Below are 24,977 nucleotides of genomic sequence, written 5' to 3'. Positions count from 1 at the left end.
TAGTTTTTGTTCGTTTTCTTACAAAGCAGGCATGGGAGAGTATTTGAGCGCACGGTTTTCAACGAATTTGTATCAATAGAGGAAAGGCGACAAAGCATTTTACCCACTAACTGGCCGACCAAACCATCCTTTATAATCTCAATATAACAATGCAAATCATCCTCGCATTTTGATTGGTTCTTACTTACGATCTATAGATTGGAGGACATTATTTAACATGTTGCCGCACGTCTGTTCTGTGAAAATCACAGATGACTTCAAAATTGCGTAAGAGCTTACCACATTTTGTCGTCATCTGTGATCTATTTTCAATTTTAAGTAATAAATTTCAAATAAATAAATTTAACGTGGTCAAATGGGCTTAGCTAGCCTAAATAGCTACTTTACAGACATTACAGGTCTATTCGTCTTTCCTCATTTCAAGAAGACAGTACAGGGGCGTCGCGAATTTCTTCAGACAACCCCAACTTGAAAAAACACTGAGGGTTATACAACTAACAATCCGAGTCTAAACCGTGTTCATGGATGCAAAAGATGTGTAGAGATGGGGAGTTTCTTGATCCTTGATGGAGCTTGTAGCATGCAGAGGGATGCAGGTTCAAAGTTCGCGCAGCATGACGGGTTTTGTGAAAGCGAGGCTCCAAAGCTTGTATGTATGTGGCAAAATGTCGTGAACCTGTAAATGGCTGATAGCGGTCGCGAAGAAAAGCTGGCTGCGGCCAGAAAAAAGGTGCGACAACTTCGTTATTGCTTTAATTCGTAAAGAAAATTCATTTTAGTCTAGTATGAGGCCATCTGATTTTACTATTGTACGTTCTAGTTGAAGAGATTTCAACAAAAGCGGACCCCTTCCTCGAGTCCAGTTGTGAAAGATGTGAAACATAGAGCAGATTGTTCTTCGATTTACTCGCCGAGTTCATCAGAGTCTGAAGGAATCCCCTCAACAGCAGAAAACATTGTTAGTATTCAGTTATTTTTGTGTCTATTTCAAGTGTTAATGTAAAGCTGCCGCAATTTTTAAGTCTCAATCACGAAGAGTATGTTGTAGTGTTTGGGTCTTTAGCGACAAGATTATAAGCTAATGTGTACACACGTTCAATATTCTCCAAGAGCTAAGATTAAATCGCCCAGCCTTCATAATTGCTGCTTATCCCAGTAGAGGGTATGTGTGTTAGTTGATGTTAGCTTTGTTCCTGTTACAGATGGATGGCTTTTATTGCAGAACTTGATAGTTTTATTCATTGTTTATATTCATCCTCAGCTGATTTCATTAGTTCGTATTGTAGGACGATTTGGCGAATCCTGGTTGGCTTACCTATTCGCAGCTCAGACTTTCGCTGAAACCTGATCTAGTGTCGGGAAATTAGGTTTTTTTTACTTCTTTGGAGCATATTAAACGAAATTCTAAAATTTTACTCCTGTTTTTTCACTTGAGGGTTTCGAAATACTTTTGTTTATGATCCATTGCCCCCAGTGATCGCGCATAAATGATAGGTATTTTAATTTATTTGTGGCAAATTCAAGCAATTTTTTTTAAGTTTCTGTTTAAAATGCTGTTGCATTAAAATGAAATTGTAGGGTTGGTAAAACTAGTAAAAAGTGATGTATGACAGTTACCATAACATTAATTAGCCAGCAATTTGTTCAGTTGTGATTCATACATATATGGTCTTCTATTGTCTTTTAAGGATCTTACTTGCAAACAGTATTATGTCCTACTATGAAAAGCATTGCCAAGCAGATTGGTGATGAATAAAATGATTAATTATCTAGAGAGGATGGTAAATGGTTCTTCTAAAAGTATACATCTCATAGAATAGTCCAATTTCATGGGTCTCACTATTTCAATGTCTTCTTCTTCTTCCTGGGCGACTCACCTCCTTCAATTCTGAAGATTCTAGTGAGCGTATAAATAAAAAACTACAAATTAAAATAAGGCTAAAATGCTATAATAAAAACTAAATATGTTTTTCACAACACCACTTCAGAGTCTCAATTTCTCTTTATTTAAGGCTAAAAAAGTCTTCAGAGGTTTAGCAAAATGAGATTGGTCTCGATATCTCTTAAAGTCTTTTGTTTACCATGCTTCACTCCTTAATCAGGGCATGGTCTCTCGATATTAACCTGACCATCACATTCTCAGGTTGAAGTTCTTCATGCTGTTTGTTTTAAATTTATTGTTTTACTTTTGTGAGACAAATTTCTCAAAATGCTGCTCCGTGGAATACAATCCAGATGAGGGCTTTGCCTAAAAACTTGGAACGAATAATTTGGAATTGGATTCTCTTTAAAATGCTTTTAAATAAATTCAACTGTACATTATACAGTCAGTACAAAAAGCGAAAGACAAAATGAAGTTACAGTGGCTTGCAGTATTGTGGAAATCACTATTTTGTGTTTTGGTTTAATTATTGTAGTTCTAAGCCAAATACAAAGTACATCTAATGCTATAAATACATTATTCCGCTGGGTCAAACCAGTCTGTGATTCAAAGGGTATTTATAATCATTATGGTAAAATAGTATTTACACAGCTGAAAGAATATTGCAAAGTCTCTCAGTAGACAATTTAAGTACTGTCATGTTTATACCCTTGTAGCCATTCAGCAATTTAACTAAAACTAGTTGTGTAAGATCATAGATCACCCTTTTTCTTCCTGCATCATTAAGGAAGTACATGTATAAATCAAAAAGAAGATTTTATATATATATTTGTTAATTTGTCACAACAAAGGCTGAACGAGGTCCCCTCAGGGGGTGTCTGAGTATCCCATGTGCTGTTAATTTTTGGCCTACATACATGTGTATCCTGGTAATTCCAATTGTAAAAATTAACAATTTTTCGACTCGATATCCCAGGATATTGTTCTTAATATCCCATATCCCATTAATTTTGCCCCCAAGTATCCTTCATCCTGCTAATTTTGACCAGAATGTTCCATATTCCAGAAACCCCTAATAGGGCCTCACGAATGTGCATGTGCAACTATAGCAGGAGGCTAGTATTGTCATCCTGATTTATCTTTGTTTTTGCTTGGAAACTAGTTTGATTTTAAGGAAAATGGAATTAAAAATAAAATTTCAAACCAGAAACATCTACACTCATGTGTAGTTAACTCACAACAAAGCCATTAAATGTGTTGACTACATAGAGAAACAAGTAAAACAGTGTGTAATTATTTCCAAGTCAACAGTCTCATTTGAACCTTTTGTGTTGTCTTGCTGTTTGTTAATACGTCTATTACTAATACATGGCTTCTTGGGTGACTATTTGGTTTTGTTTTTATTAAAGGTAAATACAGCCTCACATGACCTATCATCATTACCACCCTTAAATGGGTAAGTGCTTCCACTGTTTTAAGTTTGATTGATACAGATAAACAGCTTAAACCTTACATAACAAAACAGTTAAAGAGGCTGTGAGCTTAACTACGTCAGTCCTAACGCTTTCTAATTATTCATCTGGGTAAAGTTTCTGGTACCCTTTTTCAATCATGTAGTCTTGCAATCAAATAAATGTCCTACTGTACATTGTATTTACCAAGCTTGCATGGAGAAATGTACTGTTACATGTATATACAGTGCGTGTACCACAGTCATTCAGTGAAAAACAAGTTACAAGTGTCTTTGTTACATTCAGTAGTTTGCAACTCTATTTGACTACTCTAGTTTGCAAAAATATTTGATGGATTATAATCACCAATATTTGCTTAAATTACAGAACCTACCTTCCAGAGGAGTACAACAACCAAACACCACATGAAGTTAATGTACATGTACGTAAAATAAGTCCAGTGGCTGTTAACATACATTGTAAATTTAGGAATGAATATTATGTATAGTAAAGTGAAAAAAATGTTCTCTGGTTGAAAGAGATTAAAAACATAAGCTTTCGGCCATCCCTTCAAGAAGAATTCCCGTCTCTGAAGTTCAGACAACCTTCAGATCTCCAATGTAATGTTGTTTATAAAATCCCATGCAAAGACTGTCCTTGGAACTACATAGGAGAAACCGGAAGATGCTTCCAAACCTGCAAAACGGAACATCAACAAAATTTGAAGAACTATACAAAGGGCTCAAATGTTGCAAACCATGCATGGCAAAACAACCACTCCGTGGACTTCGATAATGCTTGTGTTATTGACAAAGGCAACTACCACGTTCGAAAAACACTAGAATCCTGGCACACAGCTAAAACCGTTGATACGGATAACAACTTAAAACCGTTGGGTAGGCAATATTTCAGTTTACTGTAATTAGACCTTACATGTATTTACATTTTTATTTTGTATCTTTTTTCACACTTCTTTTTGTATTCTATTTTTATAACATTTTTTCACACCCCTTTTCGTATATATGCCATTCGCATGCTTACATTTTTCTTTCGTTAAAGGCTATTTAACAATTGAACCCGCAGCCCACAAGGGCTACAGGTCAATAGCCCATGAGGCAAAGCCAAATGGGCTACTGACCCGTGGCCCTTGAGGGCGAAGGGTCCAACTGTTTTAGTATCACTCAACTAGTAGGACAGAAAAGGTAATAATAAAGTTAGCAAATGCAAGTTGAAGAAATATTTATTTGGTAATAAAACGAAAGAGAACGTCACGCTTGATTGCGTCAATTTTGCTACTCGAGGACTATTACTAATAGTCCTCTAGTAGCGTAGCCAATTAAAATGCAGGATTTGCATTAGTCCACTGGTTGGGTGATGCTAAAGACTGATAGCAGAAAGCTTATGTTTTTGATTTTTTTTAACCAGAGAATGTTTTTTCACTTTAATATGTCTTATCCTGGTTACAGCTCTATTTTTATTATGTATAGTGCTCATCAACAGCTATCATCTGAATGGTTACACAGAAAAACACAAGATTAGTTGACTTAAGGTTTGATTCAGGTGAAAGATGGTTAATTATAATTTTCAGTTGTTTAAAGTAATCAAACCACCTTTTGTTTCTTTTTTTAAGGCTTTTGACAATGGTAGAGATATTGAACCAAATCCATCCAGTTCAAATGGCAGGTAAAAGTGAGAGTACAGTATTTTCCTAATGGGATTTACATGTACGTGGTCATAAATGGACAAGTTCAGTTCTATGTATATGTAAGTGGTTGTTCATTATCTGAACAAAATGTAATCTTTTATACTTTCAGGGAATACTCAACTACCGAAAAAATTAAACAACTTGTGAGTATTATTATCATTGTAAATGTTACCTTAAAATATGTTCACAAGGAGTAATTTATTAAGTAAATGTGAGGGTGAGAATTGGACACAGATTTGCTGTTTTCTCACTCTTTCCTTCTCAGAGGGGACTTGATATGCACCCCCAGAAAGTTTTGAAAAATCAAAGCTATTTAGATATGATTCCTTGATTATGAGTAACAACATGACCCTGTTTAAAGCATTTGAAGTAGTTATATGACCTTTTCTAGCAATGTTGTACCTTAAAGTGAATTTCATATTAGGTACATATAATTGTTTAGAAAACAGTCCTAAGAAAATACGTGTGCTGACTGGTTAAAAACCATTTTCTATAACTCAATAGAAACACAGAACTAGCACGAGCTGTTGACATGATGATGGCGCAAGCAAAGAGAATTTACATTTTGATAATCAAAGTTAACAAGTTGTTTTCCTTTTTTTTGTCATGGTGTTTTCTAAAAGAAATAGAAAACATGTTCTCCGTGTTTCTATCAAGTTATAGAAACACTTGTGAAAGTTTGGGAGAACTCAAAAAAGCTGTGGAAACACTCGCCTGTGGCTCATGTTCCCACAGCATTTCTCATTCCCCCAAACTCCCACTCATGTTTCTATAACTTGATAGAAACATGATACATGTTATCTATTTCCTAAATATTGGTGGCTAATTTTTGTCTTGAAATGAACCGTTCAAACTTTTATTACTAATTTTAATGTTTGGGTGTGCATTCATTTATGTGTTTCTCACGTTCAATGTACGAGACTTGAGAGCTCAGAATTATGAATCCTACATTTGTATATTTTAGAAGGCAGCTGAAAAAGTAATTTTTGTCTTGAAATGAACCGTTTAAAACTTTTATTACTACTTTTAGTGTTTGGGTGTGCATTCATTTATGTGTTTCTCACGTTCCATGTACGAGACTTGAAAGCTCAGAATTATGAATCCTACATTTGTATATTTTAGAAGGCAGCTGAAAAAGTACCTGATCTTCAACACTTTTTATTGAATGTACAGTGCACTCAAAAAGTACTGATGCTAGAATTTGTTTTCATATTCAGTGTTCTCAAATTAATGGACTTACAGTGAGCCAGGTAATAAAAAGTTCTTTCTGTTAATGTTATGTAGTTAGGAATACTGTATGTGTGATAGCAGGTAGTTAATCAATATTATACCTGCCCAGCTCTGTGAGCGGTCAAGATGAACCAAATCCTGGGCTGTGATTGGCTACTTGAGCAAGTAAGATGGCGCTATCTTGCCCGCTCAGGATTACCCTCTGTGTCATGGGAAAAAAAAAGTGTTCTTTTTCCGTATAATAAATTCTTTATTGACCAAGCTTGTTTGGTCAAGGTGGCTGGATATTGGGAATGGCCTCATTGTTTTGCATGTTTATGGATGTTGACTCTGTCTCGGTCCATGAACATGCAAAAAAAAGAATGAGCCCAATATCCAGCAATCTTGACCTTATGCTTGGTCAATAACCCAGATTGGCAAGAAGTGACCATTAGATTCCTGAGTTTCTGTTACTGTTAAGTACTTAGGAGTAAATATGTCCAGTATCTAAATGCCTTACATGAAAGGAATCGTCAGTCTTCATTTGCATGTACAGTACAATCATGTACTTACGATTGGCCAATGTACATACTAGACACACAGTAAACATTTATCATCACTTAAAAGCTTGATACTTTTGCCCAAGATTAAAAATATATATGTACATATCTGATAAAAGCTGTTGGTAATGCACCTGGTAGGACAATCATTTTTCAACAAACTGTCTGTTTTAGTGTTGGCTCACAGGGTTGGCTCAGGCAGGGCAGTGGCCTCATGGTTGGTGTGCTTGTCTCTGGATCGAGCAGTCTGGGTTCGAGCCCTGGCGGAGGTCATTGCTTTACTCTCACAGTGTCTCTCTCCACCCAGGTATATAGATGGGTACCGGTGAATTTAATGCTGGGGGGTAACCCTGCGATGGACTAGCATCCCATCCAGGGATGGAGTTAAAATACTCCTAGTCGCTTCATGCAACAGCAACCAGGATAAGCTCTGGCCTGATAGGCCACTTGGCTCATTTGCAGACTTAACCAAAGAGTTAGCTCACACATTACAATACATGAAAGTGGTCATTTCATCTTGTAATTATTTATTTTTAAAAGATATAATTTTAATGCATTGTAAACATGAATTTTCTTTTGCAGGATCTCTATATAAATGGTGATGATCCAGTATTCCATGAAATCAAGTCTCTTGAAGTAAGAACTTGCACATTTTTGTAACTTTTTGCAAACATCTGGTTTTTATAACTCTTATTTCCAGGGTCAAATGAAAATGATGAATTTTACCAAGCATGGCAAATATTTTTTTCTGTCTTCAATTGTAGAGTAAGAATCATGAGCTTGAGGATAGAGTACAGTCATATAAGAGATCTAATGAACAACTAAACAATCAAGTGAATGAACAGGTACTGTAACTTGTAAACTCTTCCACTTGTCAGTTTTATAATCACAGACTGTAAAAATGTTTTTGCAGTTGGATGCTGTATTAACTTAATGAAAACAAACGTTTTTTAAATTCAACTGCAGAGAAGACAGATAATCCAGTTTCAAGAACAGATAAAAAGGGTAAGAAATGAAATTAACAGGGCTCCAAGCTGAATTTTTTTTTTTTTAAGTTGCCTTTTGGTGACCTTACTGGTACAACGTAATGTTGCAGGCATATTGTCTAACTTTTCATTTCTTCAGTATTGAAAATGGCTCACTGAATTGGCAACCTTCATGGCAATTTTAGTTGTTATTATTTTTTTTCCATTCGCTATGGAGACCAAAACAGTTGCAGCTTGAAGCATTGAATAAAACCTTCGAACAGCTGGACATGTGATTTACAGTTACTGTAATAAGTACATTTAATTAAGGATTGCCATTGCTCTGCCAGTCTTTACTGCTCAGTGATAAATAATAATTATTAGCAAGTCTATGTGTGCTTGGGAGCAAATTGCTTAGCATGACATTATTTCTTAATACAGTAGCAGTACTCTTAATCATGATCTTATTCCCACCACTTGGGAAAGATTAGCCACAATATCGTTTTTCTGCCCTGCGTTTTGTGCAGATAAGCTGAATTAGTCGACATGGTTGGTTTATCAATTGCAAGTGATCTTTTCATGTAATTAATCAACCTACCCTTGCTAGTGATCTTTTCATGTAAACCACAGATGGTCCACATGAAAAGTGCAAGTACAATCCATTTGTACAGTGGCAACTTTAAGCTTCCTTTTCTGTGTTAGAAGAAAATTAATTCAATAAAAATCAAAGTCTTGGTCTAGATGTTGGAATGTTGAAGTTGATAAATACTTATTTACAGCATAATAATAAATGCTGTAAAATAATGGAATATTTTAGCCAATCGGAGTACACACGTACAGAAGATCCATGGAGAAACATGGAGAAACTCAAGATGGCCATTTACCAGGTGCATTCATGATACACATGTTACTTAAGAACCAAGCCTATAGCCTATAAACCTACATGTAGGCAATGACCTAACAGTCATTGCATTGGAGTCCAGATCAAGCAAGCTTAATTTTTGAATAAGCCCCAGGAAGGTTGGGGAGGGGCTTAATTTTGTCATTTATGGTACATTGTATGTATTTAATTTTCTTCAGGAAAGGACAGAGTTAGCAAACAAGCAACTTTTAGAACAGCGATCTCTCAAAGAACAGCTTGAGGTGAGCTTAAAAATTACTCTTACATGTAGCATTTTACAGTATGCTTTTAAGGAAAAATTGTCCTCTCCTTTATTTCATTGCAATATTATCTGCAGTTACAAGATGGCATTACAAATCACTAAAATTAAAATTTATTTGACACATGTACTAATTTTAGAATTTAGTTAAATGTCTTGATTGTGAGTCTGTTCAACATTTGTGTACCTTGATCCCTGCAAAATCAGTCAGCCCATCTAGACACATATACACTGTATACTTTTTTCACAAAGTATATGTGTACATGAATAATGCATGTAATACATGTATAAGTGTGAAATTTCTGCAACGTACAGTGTCAAACCTCTGTTTTGATAATCAGAAAGAGAGGCCTGCATGTGCATTGCATTACTTCAGCTGTGTTAGGTTTTTCTAGTATTTGTTTGTAGCTTTTTCTATGTAGAGAAGAACATAATTATTATGCAATGTGTATTAATTTTTGGATCAAGTTGTGGCTCTTAGCAACACTATATGGCTATTAAAATATGCAACTCATCACAGCTATAGACCTTTAAGTACAAGTAGCTGGTATTCTATAATTTCTTAGGCCTTTAAATCAGCTGGCCAATGTCTGATTACAGTCAGATTTGGAAGAAATACAATGTGGGGTTTGAATTTTATTTTCATTTTTTTATTATTTTTATTATTATAAGATGAACTTTAAATCTGTTATGGTTCAAATAAACTTTGCAAAATTTTGTATTCTAAATGTTGAAATTATGGACTTTATGTATTTCACTGTGTAGCCTTGTGCTGGTTTTTTCATGATAACATCGATCACTGTTCTGTATTTCTTGTGTTGTAGGTTCATATTCAGACTATAGGAATTCTAGTCGGCGAAAAGCAGGAGTTACAAAGCACAGTATCTCAACTTCAGAGGAAATATGAAATCAAACAAAGTAAGTCACCGTTGTTTAACATCACAGCCTATTCTTTGCAAGACAGCTCAGCATCTTCAACTTGTTACAAGTGTGATTGAAGACAAGTAACCAAAAACAACTAAAATTAGTAAGAAGGGAGTTATTGTCTCGACATGCCACCAAATTCTCAAAATCACAATTAAATGTTAAGTATGGCTTTTACATGTAGTTAGGAGAATTCATTTCAAGGTTCAGACTGAAATCATCAAAGCCATGTTCTGTAAACTGGTTAAATTTGCAATAGGCATTTATAAAAAGAATTCTTGCCATGTGATGTACAGTACATGTGTAGAAGTCAAAACTACTCGTAGGTATGTGTTACTTACCTTCCTTTGTGATGGAAGTGTTATTTATTTATATACATGCAATACAGTATGGATCTTCTGTACACTCTGATTGGCTAAAAATTAATGCTATGTTTTGTCAGAATATAACATGTTGGAAAGCATTTTTCATGTATGTTAAATAATCTATGTCATAAAGCAAATAAAGAAGCCTAAACCATCTATAGTAATTTATAACACACACAGGGAGTGTGAGAAATTCAGAAAACACTCAATCTGCAGCTCATGTGTATTAAATTCCCTTGTTTCTTAAATTTTTGGGCTTGTTTCATGACAGTATAATGCATGGTTCAGGCCTCTTTTTTTGTTAATTTGGGTAATTATTATACCCAGATTTGCAAATAGCCAATCGGAAGCTATGTCTACTGTCCTGATATCCTGCAATATCAGGTTACTGACCTGATATGGCTACAATATCATGCTCATTTGGCCAAATTTGGGTACACTAAATACCTAATCATACCTTTTTGGTACACTTAGGCTGGATATCAGGCTCGTTTGGTCTCACCATGGCTATTTTGGCTTGACTATGTCTTGCCATGGCTCGACCAAACTCACCTGATACACCACCAAAATATACTAAAAAGGGGCAGTTACATGTAGGTGCATGTATAATGACTATGGAGTTTTTTTTAATGTTATATATATAATGCCTCCAATATAAAGAGTATGTGTATTTGGACACAAAAGAAAGTATTCTTGATCAATAGATAATGTTAGGAGGAAAGCTTATTTCTGTCTATAAAACTAAATCCTCTTCAATTTCTTTATTGTTCCTGAAACGTTTTCTTTGATTTCTTTTGATTTCAGGTGAAAATACTGAACTAACAAGCAGATTACAAACTGTGCGACAAAAAGCAGCCGAGCTTGAGAAGAATCTGGCAAATGTCACAGCAAGCTGTGATAAGTACCAAGATGTAAGTATCTCTATTAGTGAATCTAAGGCACATGTACATGTAACATGTAACTTTACTGATAATATACATGAAAAAATTACTCAGTTCTTATTGGCTGAGAGCAGTGCAAAATGTAACACCAGTGTAAATTATACATGTAATTCTGGATTATGATTGGCTGAAAGAAAAAGGAAATTTTCTAAGCAAATGATATCACGTAAAATGATGATGAAAATTTTGTCAAATGAGAAAAAATGGCTTCAAGAAAGATCTTCCCTCACTTCCTCCAAGCAATTTTTTTCATGTTTATATGATTATAAGTAATCATACCATTTTTCTCGTTCATTTTGGAATTAGTTTGCACTTGTGATTGTTTCAAAAAGCTCACTTGGGAAAATTAATTCCAAATTGAACTCGAAACTGTATGATTACCTATATAAAAAACACTACAGGTAATGATCTATAGATTACTGTGGTATGATTTGTAGCATGCCATGTGTACCTTTCATGAAATTCTACCATGCGGAACTTGTGCATGCGACTATGACCATATTTTGACCAATTAGTACAATTTGATCAGGTACAAAACAAAACCTTGTATATTGTAGTGGAACCAGGACTTAACTGTATACAGTGCTCAATCTTATGTTTTATTTGTTTTCTCAAAGGATGCAAAGCAACTTCGGCAAGAGAGGGATAAATACCAGACAGCAAATTACACTCAAAAGTATGTTTCTTTGACATTACCATTTTGATGTGTGTACTTGTAGTATAATAATAATCCTCATAATAATCTTTGAATTTTAAATGTAACTAGTATGCAATTGGATCAAATTGTTGTGTTTTGAATCTGTTTTCAGTCAGGAAAAAGAAGAACTATTACAACAAAATGCTGAGCTCAGAGTAAAGTTAGAAGCTAAGGTGTGTATACCAAGTCAGTTTTAAAGCATAACATCACCAATTTCACTTGTTTCTGTTTCAGACCTCAACAAAATGCACAACGCATGTACAGATTATTTTTATTACCAGGAAAGCAAGCAATTACATGAAGTATGTGATGACATCTGCTGTGCAGAACGGAAAATGATACATACACTGATGCATACCACAGGCTGTATAAATGGACAGCAAGGCTCATCTAGTTTAAATAATGAATAGTACCGGTAACTTTGAACATGCTACATCCAGGCTATACATGTATTTAAAGCAGTCCAAACATATTTTATGCACTATACAGGAGACAAACAAATACTTGCAGCTTGGGACCAAACCGTTCATTTTAGTGTTTTTGTTAACTTTTCAGGTTGCTGAGTTTGAAGAATTAAGGAAGACTGAATCAGAGTTGTCATTCAAACTGAAACAAGCACAACTTGTTGTTCAACAGGTTTGTCAGTTTTTTGAAAAAAGATTTACTGCACTTTGAAAGAAGGATAATTATGTACATGTATTGCTCATATAACTTTGGGTATACAATGTAGTACAGCTGGGTGACAATAATGTAGAGCTTGAAATTTCCTCTTAGACTAGTAATCCCACAAAAGTCGGTCTGTGGCTTTTAGAGTTTGTGAGCAAAAACTTGATCCTAAAGCTAGCAAGTATGTGCTAGTAGACATACGTGTGAGAAACAGAAGAAACTTGTGGCTGTTGTTGTTCTCTTGGCTGGTTGACCTGGTTACAGTAGTTCAGTTGGCTGATACAGTTGTTTAACTTGGTTCACTTGTCATGTTCAGTTGGTTCACATGGTGCACTTCGCTGGTTCACTTAGTTTACCTGGTTCATTTGCCTTACTTGGCTGGTTTGCCCAGTTTGCCTGGTTTGCTTTGTTCACCGGGTTGACTTGGCAGCATGCAAAAATTCATTAAATACGAGGTTCAAAAGGCTCTCAAAAGTGTCAAATAGTTGCTTGTAAACTGAGCATTTCAGGCTTGGTAAAGAAGGGCCAAGCCTGAAACATTTAGTTTACAAGCAACTATTTGACACTTTTAAGAGCCTTTTGAGCCTCGCATTTAATTTATTGCATAGTGTCATGCATCTTTTGAGTTTTTGCTCATTCCTACTGACTGCAAAAATTCATGTTTGATAGCCCAGGGGTAGTAGATTTTGTGGTCTTGTTAATGGTTCTGTGCATTGCTTACCTGATGGACAAACAATTTTTCGGTTTTTTTTTTTTTTTTTTTTTTCATTGAGGCAATTCAAATTACCAAAGTTCTATAAGAGATGTAGTTGTCATGATGAGTTAATTTTAAATTAATTTGTCACTCCAGTTAGACATTTTAGAGGGCTTAGTGAGAATGACTTTTGGCCTACCACATCATAGTGACGGCTTGTACACGTACATGTGATTCTAAGTTCTCACATTTCTCAACACACTCTAATTACTGGGCCTTTCAATAACATGCAGACTCTAAAATTCAGAGCTCGACCGACAAAAGCATTTTTCACTGCCGTCAATCAAATGTTCAGTGGCTCCTCCCGGTTTTTGACTACTTCCAAACACTGTTTCGTTGTCTGAACTGTGCTCAACGATTTGATTACTGCACGCCTGGCAGTAGTGGGAAGCTGGGAGGAGCCACCGAACATTTGATTGATGGTAGTGAAAAATACATTAATTTTGTCGATTGAGCTTTAATAATAAATAAATAAATTTAAATGTTAGAGTCCACATGTTATTGAAAGGCGCAGTAAAAAAATAATTCCTGTTGTTTTGTGGCAGCTTTCAGGAGAGCCAAACTCTTCAGCGAGCCAGAAGTTAGTTGAACAGTTACAAAACGAGAAAGCAGAGTTTGAAAATAAATTAGAACAGGTAAGGTGTACATGTATCAGCACACTTCTGTAATTTAAACTAAGCGGTCTGTGGTTTAGGTAAGCAATTTATCCAGCTTCAATATTGTAGTAGTGGTATGCTGTGTTTATGTGTAGAATTAATAACTACCACCATCTTACAAACTGCTTATTCACAAGATAAGCAAACCCAACAATTGGCCCTCAAACAGAATGAGACTAAGTGGATTGAAACTACTTACATGTAGAACTTCAACTTCAACTAGAACTGACCAATTACTTGTGACAAATTTTGTGGTTCCTATAACTGATAAGAACACAGCAAAACCAAATGATTATTTTAATTTAACAAAGAAAAAAAACAATTCACTAGCTTGATATTTAAGGTACTTTCCGCTCAGGTCTAAACTTCAGTCACCAACAGCAGGTCTGTACAAGACTGAAGAACTGTACCATACTAGAGAGACTACTGTGTACTGTAATTATCTACACAACGTATATCCATCTCCTCTTTTCCTTCACATTATTGTGTGAACAGAGCATGTTATCATGTTAAGAAAATCTCTTGACAGAGACTCAAACTGATGAAAAATGTAAGAAAAATATTAAGGAGTGTTGAGGAGCTAAGAGATGTCGTTATTCATCTGTCATGATCACAGATCAATGCCACAGTGCAAAGACTAGCTGCTGATAAAGGAGAACTTTTACAGCAGCATGCAGATGAAGTGGATCAGTACAAGAGAAGAATAAGATCACTGACAGAAGAGGTCAGTTTATCTTATGTAAATACATGGCTGTTGATTAAGATGTTTATGGAATTCCTTTGCTTGGTTTATTTCTGCCAATATAATTATTTCAGGGTTCCATGCATTTGATTGCTAACTTTCCAACAGACCTTGACTCAGTGTTGCAGACAAGTGCAGAGAGCTTAAGTCATCATTTTCCAGCATTCAAAGATTTATAACAATTCATTCCTCAAAGTTGATCAATAAATTGTTTGCTGTGTATCTTAGTTTGAAACCGTTGAGTATTTTAGAGGTCTAATTTCAGTGAAATTATTTGACACTGCATTGTCATAAAGAAGGGAAGGTGCTCATTAAAGGGGAGGGACTTCATTTTAAAAAAAAATTGCATATAAAATTCTACAGGACACTTAAGGTTTTCAATCAAAGGAATACAATTGAACAATAATATTGTAGAAATATGGAAATGGTAAACTTTCTGCCATGCCAAACCACTTCCTGGAAACAAAGAAAGCTCGTAGGTTAATGCTTCTCATATTCTTTTTTGTTGAAGGTGGAGTTACATGATAGAGAAAAGAGGCTTTTGATTGCTCAAGAGAGTGAACTTCAAGAAAGCATTCAGAGTTTGCAGAAGGAACTAGGTACATGTATGTCATAAAAAATAATAATATATGTCAGTCAAACTCCTGAGCTCTGGGCTCTAGGTAGAAAAGTAATGCATTCATGCACATGTAACCTAAATCTACAAACTTATTTTATTGACATCCTTGCTTTTATGTATACATGTATAAAGCTGATCTGCAAGACGATGAAGCCAGTCAACAAGTGGAATCCACTCAACTTGCCGCAGCTGAGATTGAAAGATTAGCAGAGGATAAACAAAGATTGGCTGAACACTTACAGCAAGAGGTATGATCTGTATTAACACTGACTTGTTTCCCTACTCTATTTTCCTCTTTTCTCATGCTTTTTCACTTTTTAAAAGAATGCTTTAACTTCCTCAACTTTGCCTGTGTGCACATTATAAAGCCCGAGTAAAGTTTCCACAGTGCAGTGTTTGCAGTGGCTACTAACTTTTTTCACAAGTTGTTGTAATGATTTACACACATTGTTCCTGTATTGTGATCTGTTGCATCTCATTAGCATCACTTTTTGGCCCAGGTAACTCATCACCAGTTTGTAGAATCTGATGGGAAATGCATTCTTTTCTTTGTTGTGCTTGAGTTTTTAAGGTGTTTTTTCTTTTCATTCTGGCAGGGCAAGGAAAATTCAAGACTTTTAAGGTATGCATTTCTTTCAAAGTACTCACTTTTCTATTTGTAAAGGTTGTAAAACTTATGAGCCACTATCAATCTCTGTGTCACTCATTGAATGCTTTATTCTTTATCGACCTTAGGGAGCAAGAACGATATCTGCTGAGAATACAAGAGTTAGAGACAGTAGTGGCTCGCCTGGGAGAGGAGTCTATTGATAGAGCCACCCTCCTGGAAAGTGTTCAGAGTGATAAGGAGACCATAAGCAGGTCAGGGGGGCTTGACTAAACAGAAAACTGCAATTTTGTTTCTTGATCGGAGTAGTCTCCTTTCAAACTATGGTTTATGGCAGTAGTTTGTCTGCATACTAGGATTTATATACCTCGTGTAGCACTGAAGGTTGACATATCTCAGCACCTCAACTGTTTCTGTTCTTTGCAGAGCTTTGAAACAGAACAAAGAACTGAAAACGAAAACTGAAGAGTTAGAGGAGAGATTTATAACGATGGTATGAATTTCCTAATTGTAAAATGTATTTGATGACCCTTTTGTGTTATGAAGTAAAACAGTCCATGCTGGTGCCAAGAATAATAATATACTCTACTAAGATTTCTACCATCATGTTAGACGTTAATGAGTGTATCAATTTTCAAGCAAAAAAAGTGATAATGGTATTTTTTCGTGCGTGCACATACTCTTGATTACGTGATCATTCCATTTCGTGACGTAACAGCGAACAGGTACAGGTGTACGTGTACATGTACATAATGATTTTGCAAAATGGAAAATCTCTCTTGTTTTAAATGATGACAGAGCCACTTCACAATAACAGGTATTAGACTTTAAGAATTGTGAATTGACACTTTGTTCATGTGACAGAGTCAAGAAAATATGGAGCTAACTACTACTTTGGAAACAGAACGGCACATGGCTAAAGAACTAGCGGCTAAACTCAGTGAAATGGGAGTTGAACTGGAGGAATCTAAACAGTTGGTGAGTGGATTTAGACTAGAAATCAACAAGGTTTTATTTGCTCTCTAACTTAGTCCTCCAACGCGTACAGGATATAATTGAGTAACGTATAGGCTTAAGATTTTTCCTGTATTCACTTCAAATGACTGGATGCAATTTGTGTAGCCTCTCTTCTATCGCGGCACACATTAATGGACACTCAATCATGGCCTCGGTCGTGGCTGACAAGAAAAGCTGCATTTTTAGACCTACAAAGTCAAAAGGCCATGATTGAACATCCAGTCTTCAGATAGCTTAATAAAGGCAAGGTGTAATTGAGGAATTCCAACAGGTCAAGAGAAATACGCCTCACCAAATCTAATGTCCATAACACGTACTATCTATGTTACGTACGGTGTCTGCTTATAGTATGCACAATTGTAGTTTTATAGAGTATACTGTATCGAGTTTTGCCTAGATTCAATTATTGTCCATGCCTTTCCCCCTTCAATCTTTAACTTGCGTTTAGTATTAAAATTAGAGAGTTTGTCTCCCTAATGACTTTGTACCCTTGGCATTATGTTTCACAAGAAGGTAAGAAGTCTCATAATTTTCCACCATACTTCAAAGTCTTAGCACTTTTATTGTTTCCTTGTGTTTAGCTTTCTACAAGGAATGCCGAAGTCCAGTCACTGACAGAAGAGCTGCAAGCTGTTTCTAGCAATCTTAGAGAAGAGGTGAGCGCATTTGTCATTTGCGATAATCATCTCGATGTCAGCTACAGTTCACTGACTTGTGTTGTAAGTAGTGGAAGTAATAGTGCTGTAAGTATTATTTTTGTCTGTTAGCAAACTTCAGCAGTGCACACACAGTAGCCAAGATTAAAGTTTGAAGCGGTTATTTTCTTTGGGAAACAATGTCGTGGAAAGTTTTTTGACTTGTTCGACAAAAACGCTTTCTCGCTTCCTACAATATCAGTACTCTGTCAGGCAGACACGTGAACAGAATGAAAAAGATTATCAACAGTCAAATAGAGGGTGTGGACCTGATGTACCACGAAGTTCTCGGAACTCAAGTTAGTAGATATATGTGACGATCAGTTGGGAGAATTCATGGCACGATCCTGGAATTTACTCATCTTGGTGTCTTTTTTGATAGGTAATCAAAGGAGAAAGTGTGATTTCTTCACTCCGAGACGAACTTGACGTGTCTTCTCAGCAACTCCTTGATCAGGTTTGTCGCCTGCTGTTACCTAAACAATATTCTTATGTGGAGCGCAGAGACTTCAAAAACTAGCAAGGAAAAGTTAAACTAGTGGAGTCTCTTCTGTCTCCCGATATGTATTCACAGCTATGATGACACTCTTACTGAAACATTTGTCGTGATTACAAGATTATACGCTATCCTGAGCTGTGATGCAAACCTGTTTCTTGCTGTAGAGTTCCTATGGTACCGTTTCCCTATGCGTTCAGCTATTACTATTGCTTTTAGTGTTGAGGTAGTCCTTTTTGTAGCTGTGCTCAGGGAACGTAACAGAAGTTGGATTTGTATACCATTCTTTTATTTGCAGCTTAAGCAGAAGGAGTTTGAACTCTCGACGGTCCGCGGCGAAGTAGATGAGTCTTCTCAACGGCTGAAAGAACAGGTAAAGTTTGCGAGGATGATTCCCCATACATAATGAAACAAGCGACAATCTCTTTTTTTTAAACTTTAATTTGTCAAGTTACAAACCTCATGTTGTCCCATAGCAAACCTATCAAGGAAGTCAATTCCATATTTTAAGATTTGGCTGTTTCAAGTTTCATTTTTGGCACGTCCTCGTTACAAAACTCAAGAGTTTTCAATTCGATTTATGCAATTTCAACTAGCGCAAGTACTGACAAATACTTCACAGCAAAGAGTCACACTCTAGACTGATGATAATCGTGCTGCTTAGTAGTAACTTTTGGGATGAAATATGGGGGCGTTGTCAATTCTCGTAGACGGCATGTTACCTTCGACTAGTACTCGTTCCCCTGACGGAACTGCTATTCACTGTTGTTTTGTGTTTGTCGAGACGGGGATTGGGGGTGGGGAGGGAGGGGGAGTGGCATTATGGTTATCGCGTGAGCACTTTGATTGGCTTCTTTCGGTTACATCTTTCGAAACACAAGGCTGCTCTGGTGCATGGTTTAAAATCTGGTTTTCTTGCTGAATTTCTTTCTTTTTTTATTATTTTAGTTGGCTAAGAAGGATTTGGAATTGGCTTCTCTGAAGGATCAGCTAAGCCAGTCAGAGGCGAGGCTGACTGAACAGGTACGTCATATTGCAACTCATGTCCTGTCCCGAATCATTGTTTGTCAGTAAACTCAACATGGAAATAAACATGCCGATCTTATTCTTCTATCAACGGTTACTGCACTCTCAGAAGTTGTTAATATCTTACGACTGTCTTTCCATCAGACCATATTGAATCTTGGACTGTTTTGTTTGTACTTTCAGTTTCTTTTGAATGAAGATAGTCACATGAACAAGAATCAAGCTGAACTTGCCAATAGCTTACAACAAGAGCTGCAGTTAGCGCAGGTCAGATACCAACTAAATACTTATATACATTTGTTTGTACAGCAGTAAGTAGGGGTGGGGAAACCGTGTGCTGTTTTAAAGCTTCTAAACCCAAAGAAAACCCGTAGCTAATCACACCGACGCAAATCACAACAACAAAAGTTAGTAACCTAAGTCAGGTGTAAGCCAGATCACGTTTAGTGTAAGTTTTGTACCAAGTGGCAGAAAAGCTTTTTGTTCTACACACTTTCAGTGAACCGTTTGCAAGGTTTGGCAAATACGAAACTTTAAAATATTTCTATGTAAACATACATGTACTTGCCAAAATTATTGGGCAAATCTTGTCCTTTTAAATTGAAATTGCGGCATCTGTTGAGGTTGCCTGATGACGTTGCGGTAAAGTTCGCGTTTTTTAAAAGCAGTTTATTTAGATGTACACTGACGGTGATTGTTTGATCTTCAGGACACGATCAGCCATTTAAGAGTGGAAAATTCTCAGCTGAAGGAAATGTTGTCAACCACTGAGAACCTCAGCAGCGTGGAACCCTCGGGAAGCGAGAGTAAGTTTGTATATTAATATAAGTATAATACGTCCTTACATCACTTAAAATGATGTTGCGTCCCGAATTTCAAATCCCTGACCTCTCGTTGTGTAGGCAGATTTCGTACCAACATCATTTAACCTTTGAACTTGCTCATTTCACCCACAGGTTCAGACGAAGACGAAAAAGGCCTTGTTGATGCCCACATGCCCAACGGTAACATGGACAATGAAGACGGTGAGATCCACATCAAGAGGCTTCCTCCAGACGTTATCCCGGTACAGGCAACAGAGCACATAATGGAGGAGAAACCGCCGTTCATGAATGGAAACCTAAGTGAGGGAGAGAGTCCTGTGGAGACGGACTCCAGTGAGGATATGAATATGGCGCCTCACAGGATACCACCCCCTCCCCCTCTGTCCAAATACACCAACCGGGAGGACATGGTACGAGTAGACGTAACAATGCCTTAGTACTGGACTGTAGTTATGTTACTTCTGTCTTGAATCTTTGCAAATAGTCTTTTGTTCATATTTTTTCTTCTTTCTTTTTTGGTTTAACAAAGAATCAGAATTTGGATGAAGTACACAGTGCTTTATTTTCAACTTGTCTTTCAAGGGCCTTACTCTACTTTCCAAATTTTCATTTGTGTTTTGTTGTATTTTTTTTTACTTAAAGGCTTCCAACAGTTTTCTTTTGATTGTACAGGTTGATTCACTGTCTGCATCCATCCGTCAACTTGAGATGGAGCGAGATCAGTTAGCAGACATTTTACACAGAACTCAAGATCAACAAGACGACGACTTTCAGAGATTGCAACAACATCTGGAACTGCAGCTTAAACAGCAACTTCAACAGCAATACAGACAGGTACATTTTATCCTTAGGAGAGAAGATTTCATAAAATCAGGTTACAAGTTTTCCACTCGCTTTAAAACTTTAAAAGTGCTGGTCATCTTTTTTCTTCCTTGACTTCCTAATATTCCAGTGTATTTTTGGAGTTTTCAACCAATATTTTAAGGTTTGAACCTTTGTGTGTTTGAGGGAATCTCCTAAAACAATGTGATCAAGCGCGACGTATCTAGCGAGACAGGGGGTCGCGCGTGACATACCCCCTTAAAAAAACGTGACCTTATACTTTCGTGACTCAGCGTGACACCACTGCCTAAAATGTGGGGACCGGGTCTCTTATTACGAGATTTCTACTAATTTTGTAACCACTCTTTTTCCTCGGCAGGTGCAGGAGCAATTTCAACAACAGCTTCATGAGCAGCAGCAGAAGATTCAACTGCTGCAGGCTGTGGTGCAGAAACAAAAGGCGCAAATCGAGAAAAAAGAAGAACCTGACCTGCCTAACATTCCACTTGATCAGCTTGGTCAGGGAGACCTGTCACACGACGCAATCAAGATGGCTTTCAGTAAACTGCAGGTACAAAGCATCAGCGGGGGTTTCTAGAGGTTCTCTGTGGCTTGCGTGACACCGACGCTGTCTTTCTTTCTAAGAGCTCCGACGCCTCCTGGTGCAATCAAACAGAATGAATGAACGAACGAACGAACGAACTTTATTTAACTGCCTGATTGAATAATAGAGTATTTCCGCAGTACGGTGATTGTTTGGTACCATTTATTTTGTTGCAGGCGCGGTTTATGAAGTTAATGAATGAAAAAGCCTCGCTAATAGAGAGAATACAAGAACTTGAACATATCACGGTACAACTGTCTCACGAAACAGAAACTATCGGTGAGTATTTATGCTGATGGTAACTCCGCAAATTGTTTAAGTTTGGAGTGTGGTTGAGAATTTAAACCAAAAACCAGATTTCATCAGTGATTGTTCCCAAGAATAAAACCGAATCATCAGACTCAATCGTTTTTCTTCCTTATGAGGTAACGTTTTTTATTCAGTGGTATTTGCTGAATGATGAATTCCTCTCTTTGCCATTTCCAGGAGAGTACATCACTCTTTATCAAACCCAGAGGAATGCTCTAAAGGCTTACTACAAAGATCGTGAGAGAATGATTGCTCAGTTGTCTAGCGAGAAAGCCAACATGCAGGTCAGTGTGTTCGTGTATCTTAACCCTCTCTGTCTCAATATGGAATGTGTGAATCTCCTATTTCATTTCCATTTAATTCTTTGAGCTCTGGGAACCAAAATAATATTTCGGTGAAATAAATTTTATTTCCTGTGCTGTCTTTATTTTACGATCTGCATTCCCGATCTTGATGCTGACCGAAATTATCGCTGGCTCTTAACAGGTTACTGCGGGAAAAAAAAGCTGCGAATGCACATTTTACAATAAATTTTAGTTTACTGCGGAACCACTCACCTGCGTCTCGTGGTTCCACACCCACTTTGACTATGTTATTACGCAATTTATCATCAATAAGAGGACGGACGCATAAAAAACTGACGTCAAATTGTTAATTTCACACTACGCCTTAAAATATCTTCCTTTGTTTTCTTCTCTTTGATTTCTAGGAGAAAATGAATCAACTACAAGACTTAGTCAAACGAATGCTGGACGAAAGAAAAGAACTAAGAATCCAACAACATCAATTACAAAACGTAATTAACAGTCGAATGGTTGCTCACGAACACGAGTCTGTCATTTCTGCATACCACGATGGCGACGAGGTCATTGTACCGCAGGCGGAAGTGAGCGTAGAAAGCGAAACGAACAGTCAAAACTTAGACGACAGCGATCGATCGAGAAGTTCTTACCTCGAAGAAACAGAAACCGAACTTAGTCAACTGGACAATACTGAGGATTTAGATCGAAACGACGGCACCGCTCGTCAAATTTTACAGATTCTAGAACAGTTAGGACCTTCTGAGGAAGGTACTCATAAAGGTTGGATATCGCCCGATGTACGGAGCAGGGAGTTCTTACCTTGTCGATCTTGCGGAGGCCGCGTCCTCAGACTGTAGTCGTATAAATCTGGTGTCATGAGTAGAAATATTTTAGATAACAATAGAATTACTGGGCACGAGCTGTCAGACACGTGACCGATCAGTTCATGGTCGTCATGACTACAGCTGTTTCGACAAAGGTTGTCCCACACAAGCGTAAAAGCGTACGTGACAATGCCGATTGGCATTATGGGTAATAATAGTTTGGCGTTCCTTGATTGAGCTTGACAGTGTTTCAGGAAGAAAAAGCATAAATATACGTGTTTGTGCTATTTCCTTCTGTTATGATGAAATGCCTTTAGCTTCAATCAAGCAACCGTTGGCCACCATTACCCATAATACCTTTCGACATTGTCGCGTACGCTTTTACGCTTTCTTAGGACAACCTTTCTTGAAACAGCTGTATACCGTGGGATACCTAACACTACAGACTTCACACTGGTCTGGCTGTTAGCGTGACCCGATGTCAAAGTGAACTTTGACCGAGCACCCTTGATATTCGTAGCACATGAGAGGTTGAACCCTGAACTTAGCTTTGCTCGTTAAAACGAGAGATTATTCTTCAGACCCAATTCACAACTTCTATTCGTTGAGAAATAGAAGGAAATAAATATTACAAAATAGTCACAGTTTGAATCGAAGCTATTTCAGATAAATTGAATCAAATTCACACACCAAATTTCTGTCGTAAAATAGTGAAATTTCGTTTTTTCACTGGTGACCTACTCCCTTATCTTTGCACAAAAGAATGTTATTGTTTCACCTCACTACTGAGTGAAGAGCACCATTAATTGAGTTTAGACGCGAAGTTCCTGGGCACTTGGCATCCGTTTTGGCAAATTTTCATCTATTTTTCAAACTATTTCCGAGTTTTAGTTTGTAATTAAGCAATCAGGAAATCAGTAACATGTACTCCCCGAGAGGTCGCGTCAGCTTGTTGCCATAAGGACGGATTATGTTACTTAGCTACTACTACACCTTCAAATCGCGGGCTCAGTCAGCTGGTATTATTATTCCTCCGTAGCGGGAAAGTAGCTTTTTTTATTATTTTTTCTGTTCATATCAGAGTAACTGCTGATACCGATACTGCGTAGAAATGTGTAAAATAGAAAAACACAAGTACACGTTGAAATGAAATTAGCCGTAGAGATAAATCATTTATTTATTGGGGAATAATACATGCGTATGTGATGCCTTACCTTGACATGGGGTGTAATCGGGAGTAAATACCGTAGTATGTTTATATACGTATTTATAGTGAAGTACTTTGCAAGGTGTTTCTCTCAAACAAAAAAAATCTTATATATTTATCTCATGCCTCGGCCGTCACTGCCAGTTAGCAGAAGGCGAGAAAACGTGAATATTCCCACAGTACAGGCCCTTTTCGGTGGTATCGTACGGGCTGTGTACAGTGTTATTCCCTGCTATTATGTACTGCCCTTGCAGTGCGTTTCGTGGGCATGAAATAAAATAGTTCTGAAGTGTGTTCTTTTAACACACCGTGATTATACCATTCGTGACAAAATTTTGTTATGTCCTCTTTAAAGCCTTGGGTTTATTTTGACCAAGAAACTCAGATCTCTCGTGGAATATTTCGCGAAAGCAGTGCACAACAAGGGTGTATACTCCTGTATTTCGAATTTAGTCAGGTCGGCTACTAATTAAATTATAATTTTATGGAAAACTGAGTAAAAGTAGTTTTAAACTTAATCCATTGTTTTGGTGCGTGTATTTTCATTTCTTTTTAACGGGTGATAGCGTAGCTAGAATGCGTTGTAGCAGTTAGGTGGGGAAGAAATATCCACTCACTCGCTCGGTCGCTCAGTCAGTAGTTGGGTCGTAAACATTTTTTCACTCTCGGTGTACTATGTTTTCCAACGCAGTCCATTTCACCACTGTGTCAAACAAACCGCTCCGTGCTGGTAGAAATGACTAACAAACAATAGGCCAAGCACAGCGAACGGTAGAACCCCGTACTATGTGCCTGGTGAAGATCGAGACGTTTTCCTGCGAATTCGTGCGCGGGCATTATTTCGTTCTTGTCAACAGATAGTACAGACAATCTGGTTGGGGATGGAATAAATTACAAGGTATCCAGTGTCCTTCATTGGCCATAAAAGTGCACAAGAAGTATAGTGTT

General features: G+C 37.1%; 1 protein-coding gene across 1 annotated transcript; it reads left to right on the top strand.

Moving 5' to 3' along the window:
- Positions 1-623: 623 nt before the first annotated feature.
- LOC110059445 (golgin subfamily A member 2-like) lies at positions 624-24,547 on the top strand. Its single transcript, XM_089274885.1, has 36 exons — positions 624-730; positions 821-958; positions 3,292-3,338; positions 3,721-3,775; positions 4,964-5,016; positions 5,148-5,181; positions 6,256-6,288; positions 7,390-7,443; positions 7,572-7,652; positions 7,774-7,812; positions 8,853-8,915; positions 9,757-9,850; positions 11,026-11,132; positions 11,780-11,838; positions 11,972-12,032; positions 12,415-12,495; positions 13,825-13,914; positions 14,552-14,659; positions 15,189-15,276; positions 15,429-15,544; positions 15,893-15,918; positions 16,032-16,157; positions 16,330-16,396; positions 16,768-16,881; positions 17,502-17,576; positions 17,998-18,072; positions 18,410-18,484; positions 19,060-19,134; positions 19,321-19,404; positions 19,847-19,943; positions 20,094-20,371; positions 20,634-20,795; positions 21,163-21,354; positions 21,564-21,666; positions 21,874-21,980; positions 22,406-24,547. Exons 1-36 carry the CDS (start codon positions 683-685, stop codon positions 22,853-22,855), a joined length of 3,555 nt encoding a protein of 1,184 aa, XP_089131011.1. The 5' UTR covers positions 624-682; the 3' UTR covers positions 22,856-24,547.
- The last annotated feature ends 430 nt before the right edge of the window (positions 24,548-24,977 follow it).

The sequence above is a fragment of the Orbicella faveolata genome, unplaced genomic scaffold (assembly GCF_042242905.1).
Source record: "Orbicella faveolata isolate gen_17 unplaced genomic scaffold, um_ofav_v1 contig_36, whole genome shotgun sequence".
Lineage (NCBI taxonomy): Eukaryota > Metazoa > Cnidaria > Anthozoa > Scleractinia > Merulinidae > Orbicella > Orbicella faveolata.
Note: the sequence above shows the minus strand (reverse complement) of the source record. Positions and strands in the feature narration are given on the sequence as shown.

What these genes read in the sequence shown, in the direction of transcription:
- LOC110059445 (XM_089274885.1), top strand. Translation starts at nt 683, where the DNA reads ATGGCTGATAGCGGTCGCGAAGAAAAGCTGGCTGCGGCCAGAAAAAAG. An exon ending in GAGTAAAGTTAGAAGCTAAG is followed by an intron (nt 12,033 to 12,414) that starts GTGTGTATACCA and finishes TTAACTTTTCAG; the next exon opens with GTTGCTGAGTTTGAAGAATT. An exon ending in AGGAGAGATTTATAACGATG is followed by an intron (nt 16,397 to 16,767) that starts GTATGAATTTCC and finishes TTCATGTGACAG; the next exon opens with AGTCAAGAAAATATGGAGCT.